Source organism: Cervus elaphus, chromosome 23, assembly GCF_910594005.1.
Source record: "Cervus elaphus chromosome 23, mCerEla1.1, whole genome shotgun sequence".
NCBI classification, from domain to species: Eukaryota; Metazoa; Chordata; class Mammalia; order Artiodactyla; family Cervidae; genus Cervus; species Cervus elaphus.
The window spans coordinates 43,863,591-43,887,972 of record NC_057837.1 but is presented as its reverse complement, the minus strand read 5'-3'; the positions used below and the strand labels follow the sequence as shown (position 1 = coordinate 43,887,972).

General features: G+C 39.4%; 1 protein-coding gene across 3 annotated transcripts; it reads right to left on the bottom strand.

Annotated features, from left to right (window-relative positions):
• Positions 1–3,932: 3,932 nt before the first annotated feature.
• Positions 3,933–23,854, bottom strand: LOC122681813 (dihydrodiol dehydrogenase 3-like). Of its 3 annotated transcripts, none has more exons than XM_043884275.1 (12): positions 23,811–23,840; positions 23,489–23,669; positions 22,428–23,257; positions 20,472–20,667; positions 17,967–18,134; positions 17,039–17,155; positions 15,637–15,714; positions 15,094–15,216; positions 11,830–11,939; positions 10,769–10,934; positions 5,953–6,035; positions 3,933–4,074 (listed from the first exon to the last, which is right to left on the bottom strand). In XM_043884275.1, the coding sequence occupies exons 4-12, from the start codon at positions 20,553–20,555 to the stop codon at positions 4,032–4,034; spliced, it is 972 nt and encodes a 323-aa protein (XP_043740210.1). In that variant the 5' UTR covers positions 20,556–20,667; positions 22,428–23,257; positions 23,489–23,669; positions 23,811–23,840; the 3' UTR covers positions 3,933–4,031. The 3 variants fall into 3 exon arrangements, with proteins under 3 accessions (XP_043740210.1, XP_043740209.1, XP_043740211.1); XM_043884274.1 differs by having other exon boundaries at positions 23,060–23,257; XM_043884276.1 differs by lacking the exon at positions 23,489–23,669 and having other exon boundaries at positions 23,060–23,257; positions 23,811–23,854.
• Between the last annotated feature and the right edge of the window lie 528 nt (positions 23,855–24,382).

The window sequence follows — 24,382 nt, the reverse complement described above, 5'->3', positions numbered from 1 at the left end:
CCCCCCCACCACACTTTCTACCTGGTAATCATAAGATAGTTCTCTCAGTATGTGAATCAGTTTCTGTTTTTATAACAATTTAAAAGAATGATTAATGAACATTTTTTGAAATGTTAACCCTTAATAAGAAAGTAAAACTTACAATTGAAAGAAAATTTGCTTTGCTTTTTTTACCTTTTTTTTCCATGAGGAAAAAATCTTGTTTCTTCTTCATTGCTTCATAATAAGAACATTCAGTCCTGACAAGAATGCAATCCTGAAAAAGGTAACAACAACAAAAGAAGACACTCTGGCAAGGAGCTTAGTGGAGATTAATTATTAATAGTTTTTGCAGTGTGCAAACAGACTGGGGAGGGGAGGCGGTATATCTTTCACCCAGTATATAACTTTTAAAGAACTATCACAGTGTAACTCCCCCAAATGATGAATATTTTATTTAATTTATTATCTTTCTCAAATTATCCATAAAAGAAAAACTTGTAAAGGAAAAGTTAAATTATAGTAAATTTGAGAGGAGTTAGGGAAATTATGACATAGTGAGTCATACAGTGAAATTTTCTGAAGCCAATTAAAATTTAACATGTACAGTGTGGAGATTTCTTAAAAAACTGGAAATAGAACTGCCATATGACCCAGCAATCCCACTGCTGGGCATACACACTGAGGAAACCAGATCTGAAAGAGACACGTGCACCCCAGTGTTCATCGCAGCACTGTTTATAATAGCCAGGACATGGAAGCAACCTCGATGCCCATCAGCAGACGAATGGATAAGGAAGCTGTGGTACATATACACCATGGAATATTACTCAGCCATTAAAAAGAATTCATTTGAATCAGTTCTAATGAGATGGATGAAACTGGATCCCATTATACAGAGTGAAGTAAGCCAGAAAGATAAAGACCAATACAGTATACTAACACATATATGGAATTTAGAAAGATGGTAATGATAACCCTATATGCAAAACAGGAAAAGAGACACAGATGTACAGAGCAGACTTTTGAACTCTGTGGGAGAAGGCGAGGGTGGGATGTTTCAAGAGAACAGCATGGAAACATGTATATTATCTAGAGTGAAACAGATCACCAGCCCAGGTTGGATGCATGAGACAAGTGCTCAGGCCTGGTACACTGGGAAGACCCAGAGGGATCGGGTAGAGAAGGAGGTGGGAGGGGGGATCAGGATGAGGAATACATGTAACTCCAAGGCTGATTCATGTCAATGTATGACAAAACCCACTACAATATTGTAAAGTAATTAGCCTCCAACTAATAAAAAATAAATGGGAAAAAAAATTTAACATGTACAGCGATGTCAGCAAAATGGTGAGCTGGAAAGTGCTGAATTCTCCCATGGACATGTAAGAAAAGAAACAAAAACTATGTGAAAAATCTCTTAGGAACTTTGGGAAAGAATCAAGCAAAGATCTTCAGAAACAAAGTGAACATGTAATTAAGAGAAATCTGGAAAAGAGTGGAAGGATAATTTCTTGCATGTTTCTTTAAAAATATTTTTTAGTTCTTTTAATTGGAGGATAATTGCTTTACAATGTTGTGTGAATCAGTTGTAAGTGTACATATATCCCTTCCCTCTTGAGCTTTCCTCCCACACCCTTATCCCACCCTCTAGGTCATCACAGAGCACTGAGCTGAGCTCCCTGTGCTACTCAGCAGCTTCCCACTAGCTATTTTACACGTGGTAGTGTATATATGTCAATGCTACTCTCAACTCATCCTGCCATCTCCTTCCCCCATGGTGTCCACAGGTGCATTCTCTAAGTCTGCGTCTCTATTCTATGATTTTCTTGTGTTTTAATTCACACTCATCTCTCCCCTGACTTGTACAGTGGAGTCTTGATCTGTAAAGGGCGGCAGTTCAGCTCTCTGCTGCCTCCCTCAAACCAGAGTGATCGCGGAAATCCTTATGTGCAATATTCCAATCTATGTAGGAGCTGCCTGGAGACTGGTGTCTGTTCCACTTAACTCTGAGCTTAATGTGAAGAGCATCTGGAATGGTTATTACAACTACAGAATTCTGCCATTAGAATTTTCTATTTTTAACTTTTGCCATTTTAATTATGATGCACCTTGGCGCAGGCCTCTTTGATTTCATCTTTCTTGGGACCCTCTGTTCTTCCTACACCTGGATATCTTTTACCCTTCTCAGGTTTGGAGATCTTTCTACCATAATTTCATCAAATATGTTTGCTGCATCTGTCTTTTTTTCTCTTTCTAAGACCTCTATAATGCAAATGCTAGTGCACTTGATGTTATCCTAGAGATCCCTTAAGTTATTCTGATGAAAAAAATTTTTATTCTTTATTGCTGTTCTTATTGAGTGATTTCCACTATTTCTGTCTTCCAGGTTGCTAATGCATTCTCCTGTATCACCTAACCTCTTGCTGATTCCTCCTGGTGTATGTTGCATTTGTTACTATGTTCTTCAGCTCTGATCAAGTCTTTTTAATATTTTCTAGTTCTTTGAAGTTCTCATTATATTTCTCTATTACACACATTCAGTAGGCACCTTTATTACTATTGTTTTGAGTTTTCTTCAGGTAAAGTATTTATCTCTCTTTCAATAGGTTAGTTTGGTTTTTTTTTTTTAATAATGAGCTTTTATTTTGGTCTTTCACTTGGGATGTGTGTGTGTGTTTCCTCTAATCTGTTTAGTCTTTTCTGTTTGTCTCTATGAGGTTAAGGAGTTATCTAGTCCAGAGTCTGGGCTTCCCTTGTAGCTCAGTAAGTAAAGAATCTGCCTGCAGTGCAGGAGACCCAGGTTTGATCCCTGGGTTGAGAAGATTCCCTGGAGAAGGAAATGCTGAACCACTCTAGTTTCATTGCCTGGAAAATCTCATGGACAGAGGAGCCTGGTGGGCTGCTGTCCATGGGGTCGCAAAGAGTTGGGCATGACTGAGCGACTAACATTTACTTACTTACTTAGTCCAAAGTCTAAAGGGGTGTCTCTTGTGTGGGACACCCCACCCAGGGTGTCTCTGCGTGGCCTGCCAGTGACCAGTGACTTTGGTGAGTGAGCAGGATGGGAGGCCATGTCTCTCCAAGGTGAGCTGGCAGCTGCTATTTCCATGGGAGATAGGACTGGAGTCAGGACGAGACAAGGATGAGCTGAGGCTTCTTCTGGGCTTAATGGTGACTGGTGACCTGTTGGGGACAGGACTGGGGCTGGAGACACACTTCTGAGTTGGCCCCACTTTCCCCAGTGCCTGTGATGGCTGATGGCCGTGTCCCCCTCAGTAGGCATCAGTGCCAAGCAAGAGCGGCTAGAGGGGGATGGCCTGGACTGAGGTGGTCCTGCAGGCTGGTCAGAGCATCGAGCAGTGCCAGTCAGCTGCCGCATGGACTTGAGAGCAGTCACGTGTGCATATGCTCTTGCAAAGTGGAGTCTTGGCTCCTTGCACCCTCTGGTAAAGCCCCACAAGGTTTCAAATGAGTCGAGGGGCTCATCTTCCGAGGGCCAGTCCTCAGACCTGGGGTGCCTAACATGGGTCTTATACCCCTTGATCTTTAAGGACAATCTCTGAGCCTGTTGGTACTTCTCCTCTTCTGTGTCACTGCTAGGGGTGTGGGTCCTGACTAGATTTCTTCTTCTACCTGCCAGTTATACTCAGTGAGGTTTTTCTTGACGGCCTCAGGTGTAGAAGAGCCACTACTCTTCTGCTACTTTTCAAATTTTTTGCAGCAAGAGTTACTCTATGTATAGTGGTATTTTTTTCTTTTTTTGTTGCTCAGCTTGGGGAATCTAATTACACAACCAGGGATCAAACCTATGCCCCCTGCAGTGGAAGCATGGATTCTTAACCACTGGACCACCAGGGAAGTCTCCAACTCTGCCTTTTAATCCCCTCCCAAGTATCCTTGTTTTGAAATCTTTATTATTTCACATACACAAAAAGCAAGAAACCTTAAACTAGAGACACAGCTTTTAATTAGCTCCACCAATCATAACATTCCTCTCCACACCCCAATAATCAGTAAATTCTGATAGGACCATGATGGATTGCTCACAATCAGTATTCTTCAGAAAATGGGTAGTCAGGGTGATCAGCAAGGCTGAAAGAGAAAGAGGGATGTTAATTTATTAATTCTGTATCACATGGCCAAGGAGAGTGTTTCTCTGTGGATATAGCCAGGATGGCCTAAACCTCAGTCTACAACCACATCCCACCTTCTACCCCAGGCATCCAGTCCACATGTGAATGGTGCCTGTGTGCCCGATTCCCACAGTCATAAGCAATATAAACATCACAATGATATTTACCTTGATTGGAATTACAGTTTATAAGAAGGTCTGAGAACTACAGCTAAAACATTAAGGTCATTTCAGCCCCAGGTGGAACATTTGGTCCTGGGTGTGATGATGATGATCTCAGTAACAACTGTGCAGATCTTTTTAACACATCCATTCAACAAGTAAGTACTGAGCACCCCCCCCCCCCCCCGCCAAAATAGAGGGCATTCCATTAAGACACTTCTGATCTTTTGAGATGTCATGGACACATAAGCAACAATACTGATAAACTGAGATGACTATTTTCTTAATTTATAACAGATTAAAACAGTGGTTAATTAATGATTAGTATTACTGCTACTTTCCTTTTTCCCTATGTTTTTACTTTTCTTTCTAAATTCATTCCTTTTCATTTATTTCATTAACGAGTACATTCTGAGTGATTCCATATGCCAAGAGTTATGATTTCGACCTAAACCCACAAACATGAGTAAGTCCAGGCACTGACAGCCTGAGGAAGGTGAACAGAAAAGTATACTGAAAAGTTTTTGAGTACAGAGAAGTAAATTTCCATCTTTTTGTTTTATTTATAATATCTTTTTTTCAGAATCATGATATAGCTTTACAAACAGGAGACAAAGTTTTGACATCTTTCATTTAAAACTAAATCTTCCTTTTGCTAATAATTTGCATTACCTTCTCTCTAAACTCTCTTCTAATATCTCTCTGTTTGATTAGCCTTCTTTCTCTTCAATCCTGACATCCTCCTGCAGTAATTAGGCGGCTGGAATTTCATGTTAGTGACTAAGTCAAAGTCAAGGAGTTAGGGTTCCCTAAGGGATGATCCCTGATGAACAAAGGCAACACTGGAGTAAGTCTTGACTCAGGAAACCAGAGAGACCCAGAAGATCTTACCTGGGTGTGTCCTGCTAAGGACATGGCCATCACTCACTGGAGGGTCAGTTAAGCTCATGATCTCCTTGAAACTCAGTTTTGTGAGTTTATAAGGATGAGGACATGGGATTTGTAATAGGGGGAAAAGGTCAATGAAGAGATCTATTTGAAAGAAATGGATGGTGTCTTGGTAAAGAAAGGCCCATTAGGGAGAAAATTCACCAGACACTTAGGGAAGGGGGTGGAGGCCGGGCCATGTGACCTCTCAGTACTGATGCATTTTGCCTTTCATGAGACTTTCCTCCATAAAAAATATCAACAATATATTTTACAATTGTGTTAGGATAAACACAAATGTAGTCCAAGCTGGATTCATTATTACATAGTCATTATTAATCATTTCCTCCCAATTTTATAAAAAGTTTAAAGATAAAATACGTTCACAGGTCCCTAAAAGAATAGTGGGTTGCAGCCACTGTCCCCTTTGTGTCTACTGGATTCCTGGGCCCTGAGAGGAGGTACATCAGGCACAGGGATTAGGAGCACAAAGTAGTGAATTCACCACCACGTCAAATCTAGGGATTTTACTTATGGACTGTCCTGGGCCACAGTCACATTTCTGTTGGTCAGAGATGGAGCCCTGAAGGAAACCTTTGGTCTGAGGTCTGCAGGAAGCCCCAGTTTTACAGCTACCCTGGAAACCAGGACTATCTTCTGAGAATTAAGCTTTTAAAAAGCTTAGTTCCCCTGCTGACCTGCCTGCTACAGAAAGCAGTGTATGTGTGAAATATACGCAAGTCACTTACAAGACTAAATCATAATATCGTATGTTACTGTTGAGGCCATCAATTGCTTCCATGTCTTCTGGAGTCAATTCAAAGTCAAGAACCTGGAATAAAGGAAGAATCACAATGACTTCTCTCCCAAGGAGCTGGCCTCCCCCTGGGGACTGGAGGACTTTCCAGCTGGATGGAGACAAGAAGAGGAGATGGGGAAGCCATGTCTGTCTTCAGCTTCCAGGTGAGCAACCTGGGACCCTCTGCAGTGTTCTCACTTCTCCTTTCTATACCCTCTACTTTTCTGCTCCAGTTCTCAGACAGACACACACACAGAGGTTGCAAGGCATCAATCCCCTATCTTTCTACGTGAATTTCTTTCAACAGAAGACAAGCAAACAAAAATCAACTTTTTTTAAACAAAGGCACTGTTGGACAACTAGGACAAAATACGTGCACTTGACTGAACACTAGACTGTTTTTTTCCTTCTCAACATCCCCTAAAATATGGCAGAGCATAGACCTTAAACAAGTATGGAAACGAGGATCCCCCTGTGAAAACCTAATCAAGAATCTGATAACAAACTTATTCATTACCTATGAATAATCTAAAATATTGATTATGTATATGTCTCTGTGAGAAAGTTATGAAATGCATTTAAAATATTAAAGGACACTTAAATAATTAGAAATGAATATCATAGTCACAAAATGGAAATGTCAGAATTTTGTTAAGGATTTTTGCGTCTATGTTCATCAGTGATATTGGCCTGTAGTTTTCTTTTTTTGTGGCATCTTTGTCTGGTTTTGGAATTAGGGTGATGGTGGCCTCATAGAATGAGTTTGGAAGCTTACCTTCATCTGCAATTTTCTGGAAGAGTTTGAGTAAGATAGGTGTTAGCTCTTCTCTAAATTTTTGGTAGAATTCAGCTGTGAAGCCATCTGGTCCTGGGCTTTTGTTTGCTGGAAGATTTCTGATTACAGTTTCAATTTCCTTGCCTGTGATGGGTCTGTTAAGATCTTCTATTTGTTCCTGGTTCAGTTTTGGAAAGTTATACTTTTCTAAGAATTTGTCCATTTCATCCAAGTTGTCCATTTTATTGGCATAGAGCTGCTGGTAGTAGTCTCTTATGATCCTTTGTATTTCAGTGTTGTCTGTTGTGATCTCTCCATTTTCATTTCTAATTTTGTTAATTTGGTTCTTCTCTCTTTGTTTCTTAATGAGTCTTGCTAATGGTTTGTCAATTTTGTTTATTTTTTCAAAAAACCAGCTTTTAGCTTTGTTGATTTTTGCTATGGTCTCTTTACTTTCTTTTGCATTTATTTCTGCCCTAGTTTTTAAGATTTCTTTCCTTCTACTAACCCTGGGGTTCTTCATTTCTTCCTTCTCTAATTGCTTTAGGTGTAGAGTTAGGTTATTTATTTGACTTTTTTCTTGTTTCTTGATGTAAGCCTGTAATGCTATGAACCTCCCCCCTTAGCACTGCTTTTACAGTGTCCCATAGGTTTTGGGTTGTTGTGTTTTCATTTTCATTCATTTCTATGCATATTTTGATTTCTTTTTTGATTTCTTCTATGACTTGTTGGTTATTCAGAAGTGTGTTATTTAACCTCCATATGTTTGAATTTTTAACAATTTTTTTCCTGTAATTGAGATCTAATCTTATTGCACTGTGGTCAGAAAAGATGACTGGAATGATTTCAATTTTTTTTGAATTTTCCAAGACTACAAAGCCACAGTCATCAAGACAGTATGGTACTGGCACAAAGACAGAAATATAGATCAATGGAACAGAATAGAAAGCCCAGAGATAAATCCACGAACTTATGGACACCTAATCTTTGACAAAGGAGGCAAGAATATACAATGGAAAAAAGACAACCTATTTAACAAGTGGTGCTGGGAAAACTGGTCAGCCACTTGTAAAAGAATGAAACTGGAACACTTTCTAACACCATACACAAAAATAAACTCAAAATGGATTAAAAATCTAAATGTCAGACCAGAAACTATAAAACTCCTAGAGGAGAACATAGGCAAAACACTCTCCGACATGAATCACAGCAAGATCCTCTGTGACCCACCTCCCAGAATATTGGAAATAAAAGCAAAACTAAACAAATGGGACCTAATGAAACTTAAAAGCTTTTGCACAACAGAGGAAACTATAAGTAAGGTGAAAAGACAGCCCTCAGATTGGGAGAAAATAATAGCAAACGAAGCAACAGACAGAGGATTAATCTCAAAAATATACAAGCAACTCCTGCAGCTCAATTCCAGAAAAATAAATGACCCAATCAAAAAATGGGCCAAAGAACTAAACAGACATTTCTCCAAAGAAGACATACAGATGGCTAACAAACACATGAAAAGATGCTCAACATCACTCATTATCAGAGAAATGCAAATCAAAACCACAATGAGGTACCATTACACACCAGTCAGGATGGCTGCTATCCAAAAGTCTACAAGCAATAAATGCTGGAGAGGGTGTGGAGAAAAGGGAACCCTCTTACACTGTTGGTGGGAATGCAATCTAGTACAGCCTCTATGGAGAACAGTGTGGAGATTCCTTAAAAAACTGGAAATAGAACTGCCAAATGACCTAGCAATCCCACTTCTGGACATACACACTGAGGAAACCAGATCTGAAAGAGACACGTGCACCCCAATGTTCATCGCAGCACTGTTTATAATAGCCAGGACACAGAAGCAACCTCGATGCCCATCAGCAGACGAAAGGATAAGGAAGCTGTGGTACATATACACCATGGAATATTACTCAGCCATTAAAAAGAATTCATTTGAATCAGTTCTAATGAGATGGATGAAACTGGATCCCATTATACAGAGTGAAGTAAGCCAGAAAGATAACATTAGAGCATACTAACACATATATATGGAATTTAGAAAGATGGTAATGATAACCCTATATGCAAAACAGAAAAAGAGACACAGAAATACAGAACAGACTTTTGGACTCTGTGGGAGAAGGCGAGGATGGGATGTTTCCAGTGAACAGCATTGAAACATGTATATTATCTAGGGTGAAACAGATCACCAGTCCAGGTTGGATGCATGAGACAAGTGCTCAGGCCTGGTGCACTGGGAAGACCCAGAGGAATCGGGTGGAGAGGGAGGTGGGAGGGGGGATCGGGTTGGGGAATACATGTAACTCCATGGCTGATTCATGTCAATGTATGACAAAACCCACTACAATATTGTAAAGTAATTAGCCTCCAACTAATAAAAATAAATGAAAAAAAAATCCTCAAAAAAAAAAAGAGCAGTAAAGACATACTTAAAGGAAAAAAAAATAATGTTAGTTAAAGCAAGATTATTTTCCACTATAATAAAGTAGTACAGAGAAGTAAATAGTTAAATAGAACAGAGAGAGGCCAGAAATGTACTTATGGACATTTGATACATGACAGAGTTGACAATGAAAATCTGTGGGAAAATACGGACAGATTTCTGTTTAACTATATGTATATACCTTTTCATGTCATATTCAAAAATCAGTTTAAGTGTATTACAGATCGAGATTTGAGTGGAAACAAAAAGCCAGTTTATCAGGGAACATTTCCCTTACCCTTGACTTAGTTTGACCTGTAACTTCCACTGGACAGTGGTATTTCCCAGAAGTGGTGAGTCAGATCTGAGCCCAGACGGGAAGAGGATTTTTCCCCACTCACTTACAGGGGTTAAAAACACTGTGATGAGATAAAGACCAAGTAGATTGACAACAGTCTAGCCAAATATATAAGAAAAAATATATAGAGAAGCATGCAGTCTCCTGTGACAATAGCCTCATCCACCTGCTAAAGAAGAACTGCTGAGCTGCTCTGCGCTGAACTACAAATGCCCAAAAGAGCTCAGCCAAGAAGACAACAGCTTAGCTCAGTGCAGGTTGATTGTGAAACCACAGAATCAACAGACGCATAAACGATCTCTGCCTTAAACCCCTAAATGGGGGAGATTTCCTGTACAGCTATGGCTAATGATATAATATAAAAATAAAAAGACGTACAATCTAATAAAAATGTACAAAATCATGTACCTTTGTACATGTACATGTACAAAGGCAGAAACTGAAATGCATGAAAATGAAACTACATTAATATTCAGAGAAATGTAAAATAAAACCATGATGAATTGGTTCAGGATGACTGCTCTCATTCGCGTGTTCCCAAATTCACACGTTGTTAGCCTTACCCGCCCCCCCCCCACTGTGATGGTGCTAGAAATGGAGCTTTTGAGGGGTGATTAGATCATGATAGTGGAATTTTTACGAATGAGAGTTGAACAGTATCATATTCATATAAGAGACTTGAGAGAGCTCTGTTGCCCCCTCCACCGTGTGAGGATACAAGGAGAAGTCTGTGACCTGGAGGAGAGCCCTCACCTGATCACCCAGGTACCCTGACTCCAGTCTTTCAGCTTTAGAACTGTGAGGAATAAATTTCAATTTTTTTTCTAAGCCACTCAATCTGTAGTATTTTGTTAGAGCAGCCTAAACAGTTTAAGAAAATCACCTAATGCAATTTTGTCAATTAAAAACAAAGAAAATAAGATGTCATTTACCCGAGGTGACAGAATAAGTTGCAGACGTAATGTTGGATCTAAAATCTCTATTTTCTGTCCAACCTTAACCCTCTCCAGCCATGTCACCTCTCCTGTTGCCACATCAGGAGGAGAAAACCACTGGAAGTACACACAAGGCATTCATGCACAGGAAAGAACAGGTAACTCATTTTGACTTAAAAATAGTCTGACAGCTGGACAAAAATGACCCTTGTGAAGGATATTCCTTAGGAGCCCTCTGCCCACAGCCCCACTCATCACCTGCATGTTCTCTTTGATCCGCTTCCTGTTGTAACTCTTGGCTAGAACCACAACCCCACGTTGTATCTGGTAGCGAAGGGCAACCAGAGCTGGTGTTTGCTTGTGCTTTTTGGCAATGGCACAAAGAACTGGGTCCTCCAAAAGAATAGGGTAGTTCGGGTTTACCCTGGAAAGAAATTAAGAAATCCTGAGGAGCTGAGAGTGAGTACTCAGTTTCTAAGAGGCTTCTCAAACAGAACAAGTAGGTCCACTCTAGACCAGTGCTTCTCAAAGTGTGGTCCAGGGACCAGCAGCATCAGTTTCACCTGGAGGCTTGTTAGAAATACAAATCCCATGGCTTAACTGCAGACAAACTGAATCAGAAACTTGACTCTGTCACCTCCCAATCTGTGTTTACAAGGCTCTCCTGGTCACCTGGGTGTATGCTGAGTTGAGATCAATGCTTCCACAGCTGTGGTTTTGTTCTTGTACATCTCAGGGGTTGTTTTTCCTCTCCAATCATAGCCCCAAAGTAAGTATAAGAGCATAAAAGGAGAAGGAAAAGACTGGGATACTTTTTAGTTTAACTGTCTCAATATTGATAAAAATTGAGTAGTCTCATAGTAACTATTCTTTTCATCACTATTTACAGTGTGCAGTACTTACACAGATGTTTACAAAAATGGTTCAAATTGTAATTTTTTTTTGATCATCATTGACCTGGGAGGTTTATTATCCTGACTTTAGACATAAGGTAAGGGAAGCTCAGAGAGTCTTTTACTAGCAATGTGTTCATTAATTAATAAGTAAGTAAATCATGACTTAAGCTTATGTCTTAGATCTCAACTGGGGGATTATATATAGATTTTAATGCAGTCACTTATTATTGATTAATCTACAACAAGACACATATAATGTGAAAAATAATTGGCTGAGTGATGAGAAGACAAAAGAGAAGGCTCTTGCGTTTCCTCTCTCTACCCCCTGCCAGTTGAGAGCACCGAGTACAACATAACAAAATATATTCCATGAAAAATTGAATTTTAGGTAAACTCTCTGTTGTCTTCATTAGCGTTCCTTACCAATTTTTCAATCGTTGGGATCCCAGAGCACCATAGGCAACAAGAACGATATCATGTGACTTGCAGAACTCCAACAGTTTGTTCTGATTGAGGTAAGGGTGACATTCCACCTATAGAATGTCAACATGGAAGAGTGTCAGGTTATATAGGAAGGTGATATCAACATGACAGAGAAAGGCAAAATGTTTAAAACATCTAAAGAAAAAATAAACTATGGAACACTAAATTGGAACTGAAAATATCAATATCAAGTAATTTTTTTAAGAAATACATATTATATCTCTATTCTCAAAAACAGAAAAAGTAATAACATTCCTGAGAACAAACAACTCTAGGGACCAGAACTCAGTTACTAAATACACTACCAGGGGACATACCTAACTCCAGATCTGGGACAAGAAAACAACTGTTTGAGTCTTGGACATCAAGTCTTGCAAAATGCAAGAATTTGCTCCTACATGTCTGCAGGACAAAAGAACCAGATTGATGGGTTCCCATGGTACCATCTGAGTAGATTTTAACACCAAAGGGAATCATGAATGAGAGCAAATGTAGCACACAGACTCAACAAAAATCCCTAAGAGAGAGAGAAAAAGAGCAAAAATGTTTCCCTCTACGGATGATTATTATGAAAACTCCTTTCTCAGAAACTGACAATTAAAGGGAAGAAGGGAAGTTTTCGCCTTGCCTTATAGGAATAGGTGTATTTTATCCTGACTTAATGAGGGAATTCTATTTTTACAATAAAATGTCAGGTAAGAAGATTAAAAAGTGCTTACATTGCAAATATTGAAAACTGTCCCAATGAAATAATTAATTCAGGTGAACATTACTGATGGATTTTCAACCATTATATGAAAATTTTGGGGAAAATGAATTTCCTCTGATGACAATTATTATCTAGTAGATGACTAGGTAATTTCAACATGGGAAATACACATTTCCAAATTAAAAATATAGCTGCCAGTAACTTTACTAGGAGAACAAAAATGCCATCATCACAGTGGGACAGCTGATGATCATGTGCTTCCTACTGGGTGCCAATTGAGGGGCACAGCATGCAAAGGACATAGTCCCAAAATGTATAAATTTATGAGCATGAGTAAGGGGTTCAGATCTATCTGTTTACAGGAATTGAGAAGCAAATTAATAATACAAGATGATAGTCTGATAAATCTATTATATTTGTTGAAAAACTGTTTGGATATCATGGTTAAAAAATATAATTGAATGACCATGACAGGTTAAAAGAGCTTGATATACATGACTCAAAGTGACATGTGAGCCACAATGAGATCAGTTCCATCTAATATTACACATGTAAATATATGTATATATACACACACCCACATACACATCTGCCAATGTGGCAAAATGTGAAACATTTTGCATACAAGAGGGAAAATATGGGTGTCCTTGATCGTACCCTTAACTTTTCTAATATCTGAAAATTTTCACAATGAAAACTTGGAGGCAAAATTAATGCTAAAGTCACAATAGTTTTAAAGCATTTTTAATTTAGAATAGTGATTATACATATATGCTGTGCTGTGCTTAGCTGTTCAGTCATGTCCAACTCCTTGCGACCCCATGAACTGTAACTTGCCAGGATCCTCTGTCCATGGGGATTCTCCAGACAAGAGTACTGGAGTGGGTTGCCATGCCCTCTTCCAGGGGTTCTTCCCAACCCAGGGGTCAAACCTAGGTCTCCCGCACTGCAGGCAGATTCTGTACTATCTGAGCCACTAGGGAAGCCCAAGAATATTGGATTGGGTAGCCTACCCCTTCTCCAGGGGATCTTTCCTACCCAGGAATCAAACCAGTGTCTCCTGCTTTGCAGGAGGATTCTTTACCAACTAGCTACTAGGGAGCTAGTATATATATATATATATATATATATATATATTTCCTGAGTTTTATTATAAATATATATTATATATTTATAATATATATATATATTTCCTGAGTTTTACAAGCTACATTTTCTGTAGAAGACTCTTACTCCTTGACTTCAGGTTGTACCTTATAGACATTGTTGTTGTTGTTTAGTCATTAAGTCATGTTTGATTATTTAGTGGTCCCATGGACTTCCCAGGCAAGAATACTGGAGTGGGTTGCCATTTCCTTCTCCAGGGCATATTACCAACCCAGGGATTGAACCACAGTCTCCTGCACTGGCAGGCAGATTCTTTACAGTGCACCACCAGGGGAGCTTGTGGACATTACATTATATGAAATACAACAGTTGCAGAAAGACAGATGTTAATACCTAAATTGGTCAAACTCACAGAGTTAAAGAGTAATGTGATGGTCACCACGGGGAGGTGGGGGGTGGGGAGTAGGGAGAAATCAGTATTTCCTATTCATAGGTACAAATTCTCAATTATACAAGATGAATAAATTCTAGAGACTTACTGTACAGCCTTGTCCCTATGCTTAAAATTATTATATTATACAATACAATACAATGAGCTTAAAGTACATTGTATTGTGCAGTGTTATATACTTAAAATGTTTTTAAATGAATCATATTAACTTATAGCAATAAAGTAAAAATATAACAAAAATATAACAGGACAGCATCAAACAAAGAAAAAAGTATTTAAACAGTTAATTTTATGATAGACATCTATGGGAGAAAAAGATCAAGACTGAGTAAATCAGAGGGTGTGCTCTAATTCCTGACTATTTCATCTACTGTTAGTATTGCTGTAAGATGCTGATTTCACTCTATAACCTGAATGATTTTCATAACCTCCAGTAAATTTTTCTGTACTATGCTTCCTGTTGAAGACCCATTAGCACAGAGACACCAAGACTAAGGATTTGGGTATCCAAACCCCACACAAACTCTTAACACTTGTCTCAGCTTATTTATCTCTATTTACTTCCTATTCTATGTTTTAATGGTCTTTCTTCTGTACACAGTTCCCTCTGAGGCACTTTTACCATCTGATTTCTGGAGATCCTTTTAGCTCAGGAAAACACCTCCTCCCTCTAAGTTCTGGGGGACTAGTCTAACCCCCTTCACCTCCAGTACCTTCCCTCAGTGCTTACCACAGTTTAGCAGGAAGCCATCCCCAGATTTTCCACCCAGACTTTATCAGACAGAGATACCTTTTTGGGTTCTATTCACACCATCCAGACAGAGGCTCTGATCTCTAGAATCATCTGTCCACAAAGGTTGGATGAACAGGAGGGGAGGACAGACAGACATCAGGCCAAGAAGGAAGTTCTGAAGAGCAGGAGGGAGAGGAGCCTCACCTGGTTGCAGACGGGCTTGTACTTGAGCCCTGGCTTGTTCAGGATCTTCTCCAGCTGCTTGTGGTTGAAGTTGGACACCCCGATGGACTTAGCCAGCCCTGCATCTTTACATGTCTCCAGGGCCTGGGGAGCGGGGGTGGTGAGCAGTCATTTGAAATGAGTGATAGATCAAGAATAAATGCTCAAAAAAAAAAAAAATCTGTAAAAAGTGTCTCATGTCAAGAATTGACATTGATTTTAAGAAAGAAAAAATGAGAAGAAGGTCATGACACAAGAAGAAGAATTAACCATCTCCTCCTTAGAAAACCCTGGAGAATACATATCACATGGAAGGAAATAGATGCCTGGCTTCACCATCCCAGATTCTGTCCTTCCCTGTGAACATTTCAGCAATGGTTTTCTCCCCACAACCCCAACATCCTAGTCCTTAGATTCATGAACTGCTGAGTATGATAGTCCACAGCCCATTCTCACAGGTGGAAGAAAGAAAGGAGGTTCCCAGTCTCCTGGCTCCTCCCCTGGTTTTCTCCTTCCTGGACTCACCTCCCATGTGCGGCAGAAATCTACAGAGTCATATATCACTTTTCCATTTTCATCTTTTGGAAAAAGCTCCTCTCCTGGCTGGAATAGAAGCAGTAATTTTAGAGATGTCACAAAATAATTTCTCCATTTAGTCAGCCTGCCAGGCACATCTGGGACCAGGACACTAACCTCCATAAGATAGGTTTACAACATTCCAGATCTCTTACACTTACCATATGTTTTAATAAATAGAATTTTCCTAGGTCCTAAAGGGGACTCACTGTTACTGATGTAAAGAATGGCAATGTTACATGGCTTTATTTCCAGAATAAAAATTGCAATCTTGACTTAGATGTGATAGAATTTCTTTTCTCTCTGAGCATCTGATAGCCCCTAGGACAGACACATGAACCAACAAGACTCTCCTTAGGTTGATATGGGATGTGAAAGATCCAGACATGCTCTCAAATGTTCATGACCATGAGCCTTAAATAAATCAAGGTTAATTTACCACTGATGGAAAATATTGATATAAAAATAAAGCCAACCAAGAGTAATGGAAAGTTAAGTGGTAGGGGGAGAAAGGAAACCTTTCTGAAGAGTACTGCAAATCCTTAAATCTTCCATACCTGGGCCTTGCCATCTACATAAACCAATAAACTCTTCTGCATAGGATGACTTGGCTTGAGTTGATTTCTGTAACTTAAAATCAACCTAGAACTCTGGGACAATCTAGAAGGATAGGTTGGGGAGGGAGGTGGGAGGGGGGTTCAGGATGGGAGGGACACATGTATACCTTTGGCCTATTCATGTTTATGTATGGCAAAACCATCACAATATTATAAAGTAATTAACCTCCAATTAAAATAAATAAATAATTTTTAAAAAAGCAGTTCTAAGTAATACAGTTCTTAATGGCTAAGTGCAGTCCACAGACCTCATCATGAAGACAGACAACAGTGTAGACAAGGTCTCCTAAGTCCCATTAAAGGTTTAGACTCACCTAGAGAGAGCACCATCAAAACTGCTCAACTTGAAAGGGTGAAAGATGAGATAAACTCATCTTTTTCAAGTGTAAGGCAGTGTCATGCTCACCACGGCTGCACCAAACTCTGTGTTCTTAAAATCCCCAAGGGACTCAAGAGTCATACTCAGTACTGTGTGCAGAACTCACCTATTTCTATTCCCTCAATTTTTTGAGCAAAGAACATGAGATTGTTGAGCTTTTTTCTCTGGGAGGAATGACAAATTAAAAATTTAAAAAAAAAACTCAATAAAAAGATAATCATAAATGATTATTTGGGAATTCTACTCTAGTGAAGAGTATATCCTACTATGAAAAATCTGAAGTCAACCATCCATGCAGGTTGATAGACATTCTGACACAAGAATGAAAATAGTTGTAATCATACAAATTGCCAACCTTCAGAGCCAGTGGAAAATGAATAATGTAGAGATCGACATAGTCCAGTTGAAGATTTTTCAGTGACTTTTCCAAGGCTGGTCGGACCAACTCTGGTTGAAGGAAAGTGGACCAAAGCTGCAGAGATTAAAGAAAGGGAGCCGCATGAAATTAACGTTGTAGGTAACTTTGTTTTTATGCTTTCATCTAAAAATCAAAGATTTTTCCTGATTAGAAATGGACGATCACAGAGGAAAACCACCCTGTTTCTTTTTCAGTTCCATTTTTTATCTAACCAACCCATGTAAACTTTGTTATTTGATTGAATTTATCACTAGTACATAATTCACAATGGAAGAAAATGATCCAAGAAATAAAAAGTATCAAATAGCTAATATATCCATCATCTGAATTATGTTTAATAAAGTTTAATAAAAGCAGTTCACAAAGTCAATCTAATTCTATTAAAGAATCAATCCTCTTAGGAGTAATTAGAATCTTTTTGTTTATGTAACTGTAGGAAGTGTTTTGAACATATTATTATGTGCAGAACATAATTCAAGACATTTGGTTAGATCTCACGTAATAAAAAACAGTGCCTCCTATTTCCACCTCTTAGATGGAAGTAAGAACTGAGATTTAGAATTTGAAGAAAATTTAGAAAGTTCCCTAGATGATAAGGAAAGCTATAATCTAATTATTTCTGTCTGATTCATTAGCCCATACTAAATCACACTGCTCTGGTCTAGGCTCAGAAAAATAAAGTGACTTTAATTTAAAATTAAAATTTGAACCAATGATGAGAAAGCCATCATCACTCTCACTTTCTTTTTGGATACCAGATTTAATACACAAATATGTGTGAAAAAAAGTTGTACTAATAAGCAGTGTTCAATTATTACCTGCACACCATGACTTGCATACATGTGCACACACAAACACACAGCACCTTTGAAGTGTAGAATATGTCTTCTCTCTTCACAGTGCCATCTGCAATCTTGCTCCGAATGGCTTGTCCAACTTGCACTTCATTTTGGTACAAATGAGCACAGTCAATATGGCGGAACCCAACCTCTATAGCCAATTGGGTGACCTCCAGAGCTTCACTCTTAGGAACCTACATAAGCAACAAAGGTGGTAGTTGAATATTCACATGATAAAGAAACTGCTGATGCACAAGCTTTGATTTTTCCCAAGAAAAAGAAACAAACAAAAGCTTTAATGTTTCTTTGTGCTTTTGGTTAGTTCTGCATGTGTGGTGTTGAACCCATGATAGTTTACCTGAAATTTCCTATAAAGTTATTAAATGAATACCCAGGAAGTCTTCAATCCCAGGTGATCAGTGGTTGATCAAAGGCATCAGAGGACCCCAAAGGCCACCTCCAGGTTCAGTGATGTGCTGGAGGAACTCATTAAAGCGAAAAAAATTGAGTGTGTTAGTTGTTCAGTTGTGTCCGACTCTTTGCGACTTCATGGACTGTAGTCCTCTAGGCTCCTCTGTCCATGGAACTCTCCAGGCAAGGAAGATCCCCTTCTACAGGGGATCTTCCTGACACAGGGATCAAACCTGTGTCTCCTGAATTGCAAGTGATTCTTTACCATCTGAGCCATGGATATGATTTATACAGTGAGATATTTTAAGCAAAGTCAATAAGGGTAAAGGTTCATGATACAAAGCACCAAGAAACAAGGTGAAATCTTCTAAGAGTGCTCTACCAATATAGTCATGCAGAATACACAAAATAAAAACTATACCTATTCAAAGTGTACTAAGTGATTTTTTTAATGCCTGTCCTGGTGGCTCAGATGGGAAAGAATCTGCCTGCAATGCAGGAGATGTGGGTTTGATCTCTGGGTCAGGAACATCCCTTAGAGAAGGGGATGGCAACCCACTCCAGTATTTGTGTCTGGAAAATCCTAGGAGAGAGGAGCCTAGCAGGTTATAGTCCTTGGGTTCACAAAGAGTTGGACACAACTGATGGACTACCACTTATGCTTTCTTTCCCTGTATGATGAATATCACAACCAAGCTAGTTAACAGTTCCATTACCTCACATAATTAACTTTTGTAAGTGTTTGTGAGACCTTTAAGGTCTACCCTCCTGGCAAATCTCAAGAATATAACCCATTATTATTAACAGTAGCCACTGTGCTGTACATCATGTCTCCAGATTTATTTATCTTACAACTGAAGGCCTTTGCCATTTGACCAGCATCTTTCCATTTTCCCCAACTTTATCCCCAGCTCTTGGTCACTGTGATTCTACTCTCTGCTTCTATGAGTTCAACTTTTTTTATAGATCATACTCATAGAGAGATCATGCAGTGTTTGTTCTTTATGTCTGACTTATTTCACTCAGCTTAATGTTATCTAAGTTCATCCATGTTGTTGCAAATGATGGATAATTTCTTTTATAAGCCTGAATAATATTTTGCTTCTTTTTATGTGACTTGTAATCTTTTCTTTTTCAAGGAGGTGCTTGTCTAACTTCCATCTGTTGGGTCTAGTTCTGGCTTTCCTTAAATGCAGGGGCATTCAGGGATGTGCTGAGGAATGAACTAGTGAGCTTCAGTAATAGCTGAACCCTTCCCTCTCCTCATTCTAGTTTGCACTACAAAGTCCTGACTTCTGTCTTCAAAATTTCTCTGAATATTTCCTTCTGTTTCATACATAAAAGAAGTGATATTCAAAGTTTAAGGGCCAGTCCCTTGTCATACAACTATTCAATACATACTCTAAAGACAAGATGGGTAGCAAATTTTCTGGATTCCAGTCTAGTAAATTATCCTCTTTGTACTTCTTACACTCAAGCACTGAAGACCATAGTTAGATAAAAATATATAACAAAAGCCTTTGAAACCTTTCCCTGTAAGACTATAGCTTGTCTCCTCGAATGGCACTGAACTTTCCATTAGAAGTTTCCACACAGAAACAGAAGTACAGGGCAAAACACAGTTGAAGTGTTTCTTCCCTGTGACCTAGTAGGTATTCCACAGTAGAAAAGCAATTTTCTCCCATTAGTTTTCAGTCACCTCATCTTCAGGAGCTTTTACCTCGAATACTTCTCTGGATCATGTCTTTTTGGAAGGAGGAAACGGTTCTGTAATTAATGAAATATACAGAGAAACCTGGCCATTACAATCACCCTCAAAGCAAAGCAGCTGACAGTCAGTGTTCTTGACTGCTGAGTCTCACCTCTTCTGCCAAGCTGGGAAAGAGAAGGAAACTGGAGGGGAACCCAGAGAAATCTGCAGGTGATCACAGCCTCAGACCCTGATGCAGAGTGGAGACTGGATGCTCTCTTCCCTTTCACAGGGCGTGGTTCTAGCCTGGTTAGTAGAACCACATGATCCTCCCAGAGTCACACAGGAACTCAGTGCTTGACAACCCAAGTTCCTTCCACTCATGTCACATCCACTACAATTTATGTCAACCCACAACCACTACTCTTACCTCCTCAGGTGCATAGGTTCCAAATCCCAGGATAGGAATGAAGTGGCCATCATTAAGCTTCACCCTCTGGTATTTGGGATCCATTGCCTATTGTTCCTCTGAGTAAGCAGACTCTGATATTTTTCTTCTGCCTTCACAGGTTATAATTAATAGAAAGGTAATGCCCCAGCTGCACTGTCCAATGTTAGCAGATACACTGTAGGAGGAGCATGATTAAACCAATAGCCATGGAGTAAGAAATAAACAAAGGGTGTTAATTTAACTTGTTTGCTCTTATATCAGAATAATAGTCACATTATACAATGATATAAATCATTAATTTCTTGGAAAATTTTACCTTATTTTTTATAAATAAATTTTTAATTCTGGATCCACTTACATTATTGTAAATTATTTCATGGGATTTGCTGAATAATTATTAACCACAAAGACAGAAATATAGATCAATGGAACAGAATAGAAAGCCCAGAGATAAATCCATGAACCTATGGACACCTTATCTTCGACAAAGGAGGCAAGAATATACAATGGAAAAAAGACAACCTCTTTAACAAGTGGTGCTGGGAAAATTGGTCAACCACTTGTAAAAGAATGAAACTAGAACACTTTCTAACACCATACACAAAAAAAAACTCAAAATGGATTAAAGATCTAAATGTAAGACCAGAAACTCTAAAACTCCTAGAGGAGAACATAGGCAAAACACTCTCCGACATAAATCACAGTAGACTAGAAATCACATGCACCAATTTTTTAAATATTCTAATTATGAAGCCCAATCTTGAGCAAATGTCAATTGAAACAATTATCTATATTACAGTGCATACACACACATACTTATACACACAATCACAGAATTTAAAGTAATGACTAAAAAAAAAATAAAGTAATGACTATTAAGGATTTCTCAAAATGTTAACATTTAATAAAGAATGAAAACATCAAATGAATATAAATTTGCCTTTTTATATATCCTACCAGCAAAATTATTTTGCTTATGGATGGGGGTGAAATCCTAAAAATAATGTGAAAATCATACATTCTGGCAAAGGTCTTATTAGAGGTTAGTTATTAATGGCTTTTACTGTGTGCGATATGTTAACAGACTCTCTGTTCAAATCTTTTAGCTAGTTTTGTTGTTCAGTTGCTCAGTCATGTCTGACTCTCTGACCCCATGGACTGTAGCATGTCAGGCTTCCCTGTCCTTCACCATCTCCCGGAGCTTGCTCAAACTCATGTCCATTGAGTTATTGATGTCATTCAACCATCTCTTCCTTTGTCATTCTGTTCTCCTCCTGCCTTCAATATTTCCCAGCATCAGGGTCTTTTCTAATGAGTCAGCTAGTTAGAGAACTTTTAAAATTGCCATGACATAAATGATATTTTATATAATTTATTATCTTGCTCAACATTATTCATAAAAGGAAAACCTGTAAACAAGTTAAATTATAATATGTCTGGTAGAGTGAGGGAAATCATCAAACATTGCTACAATGGAATGTTGTGAAGCCAATTAAAATTTAACATGGAAAGTAAAGTTAGTTAAAGAGTGAGCTATGAACTGCTGGATTTTCACATGAAAGCATAAAGAAAATTAAAGAAACTAGTTATAAACTAGCTATACAACCTCATAGGAGCCCTGGGAAACAGTCATAGGAACACCTTAGAGTGACAAATGAACCAGCTTCCCAGGTGTGGAGTAGTAAAGAATCTGCCTGCAATGCAGGAGACACAGGTTCAATCCCTGGGTCAGGAAGATATCCTGGAGAAGGAAATGAAAACCCATTCCAATATTCTTGCCAATTCCATGGACAGTGGAACCTGGCGGGCTAATCCATAGGGTCTCAAAAGAGTCAGACACAACTTAATGACTAAACAACAACAACAGCAAATGAACACCCAATTAAGAAAAATTCAGGACAGAATGGCAGGAAATTTCATCATGCATGTACTCACCTGTACCCTCCTTCTGCTTAGGGAAATGCAGTCTCCCAGTTGCCTCCCTCAAACCAGAATGATCACAGAAAACCTTATCTGCAATGTTCCAACCTACTTGCGGGCTGCCTGGAAACTGGTGTCTGTTTCACTCAATATTCTAAGCTTAAACTGAAGAGCAGCTAGAGTATCTCATTACAGCTGCAGGGGAACTATACATATGTGGGGCCAGGGACAGAGGATACGAGTGGAGACATAGACTAGACCATGTAAAACTCTGAGTAAAACTGGAGTGTGCATTTGGGGGATAGTAGGGCATTTCAAAAACAATCATAAATTCAGGAGAATAAAAAAGGTTCACATATGCCAGGCAAGATTATGACTCAGAAATGAACCAAGTTGTCATCAGTTTTCCTTCGGGCTGATCCCAGGACTAGGAGTATGCCAAGCAAACTAGTGAAGGACTGTCAGGACACGAAACAAATCTACCAGCAGTGAGTGCATGCCTGTTGTTTCAAGTACCCAACTATGAACACACGCAGGAACACATACACACACACGACAGAAAGAGAGAAAGGAAGGAAGGAGAAAGAAAGAAAAAAAGAAAGAGGAAACCATGGTCCAGGAAAGGAAGAAGATAAATTGGCACTGACTCTTCCTGAACAATCACAGGAGCCACTGTTAGCGAACAGTGAGTGTCACACGCTGTCCTGGGGAGGAGCTCCAGGTGGGCAAGAGGACGCTGAGCTCAGCTCCCCCAGGAGCACATCAGGTTCACATCTTCTGAAAACACATGACACCAGCAGGAAGCCTCGTCCACTCCAAGGCTGTACAGAACCATCCCCATGGAGCTGGGTGGGAAGGGAAGAGAAGCCGTCAGATCATGACTGAGCCCCGGGAGGGCCCCAGACGAGGACTGGGGACAGGGGCTCAGAGGTCCTCCCTAGAGAGACCCGTGCACACCACGCACTGGACACCGCAGCCCTGGGACGACCCCAGGAGGTCGCAGCCCCACAGCTGCTGTGAGCCCAGGGGGACCCGCAAGAGGCCCGGGGACCTGACTCCTCTCCTGAGACACATACCCGCTCCTGCTCCTGGAACAGGCTGAGGGGGCAGCAGGACACTGCCCAGGACTCGGGCTGGTTTACTGGGCAGCCCATGTGCCCCAAGCCCACAGATGCCCCCTAAGTGCCTCTGGATCCAGTTCACCTCCCCGTGATGCCTATGCTGGGCAGAGTGGGCAGTGCCCATACAAGGACACACCTGCAAGACACGGATGGATAACTAGTTTCGTAGAAATGGAGAAAGTTAAACAAATTGAAAAGGCAGAGGAATTTGTTTCAGATGAAAGAATAAGAAAATAACACCTGCAAAATCAGCTAATAAAACAGATATATTGCTTACCAAAGTAATTTACCAGAATTCGAAGTGTCAGTAATACAAATGCTAGCTGAACTAGGGAAAAGAGTAAATGAACACAGTGAGACTGTTAACAAGTAACTAAAATATATTTTAAAAAATAACCAGTCAAAACTGAATAACGCAATAACTCAGATTAAAAAAACACTCTAGAAGGAATTAATAGCAGACTAGGTGTTACAGAAAAATTCATAAGTGACCTGGAAGAGAGATTTATGTGAATTATGCATTAGCATTAATAACAGCAAAAAGAGAAACAAACTTTAAAAAAGAGAACCATTTAAAAAGCCTCTTGGACAACATCAAGTGTACTAACATCCTCATGATAAGAGTCTTAGAAGAGAGAGAGAGAGAAAGGGGCAGAAAAGGCATTTGATGAAATTATGGCTAAAAATATCCTGAACCCGAAGAAGGGAAAAGCTATCCAGGTGCAAGATGCACAGAGAGCCCCAAGTAAGATAAAACCAAAGAGGCCCAGACCAAGACACATCAAAATTAAAAAGACAGACGTTAAAGATAAAGAGAGGATTCTAAAGGCAGCAAGGGAAAAATGATGA

Bases quoted from the DNA above. Each gene is read 5' to 3' on its own strand.
- LOC122681813 (XM_043884276.1), bottom strand. From the start codon at position 20,555: ATGGATCCCAAATACCAGAGGGTGAAGCTTAATGATGGCCACTTCATT. The intron at 17,156-17,966 runs GTGCTGTGTGTT...TAATCTCTGCAG, and splicing joins ACATATTCTACACTTCAAAG to CTTTGGTCCACTTTCCTTCA. The intron at 6,036-10,768 runs GTGATGAGTGGG...CCTTTATTCCAG, and splicing joins GGATCAAAGAGAACATGCAG to GTTCTTGACTTTGAATTGAC.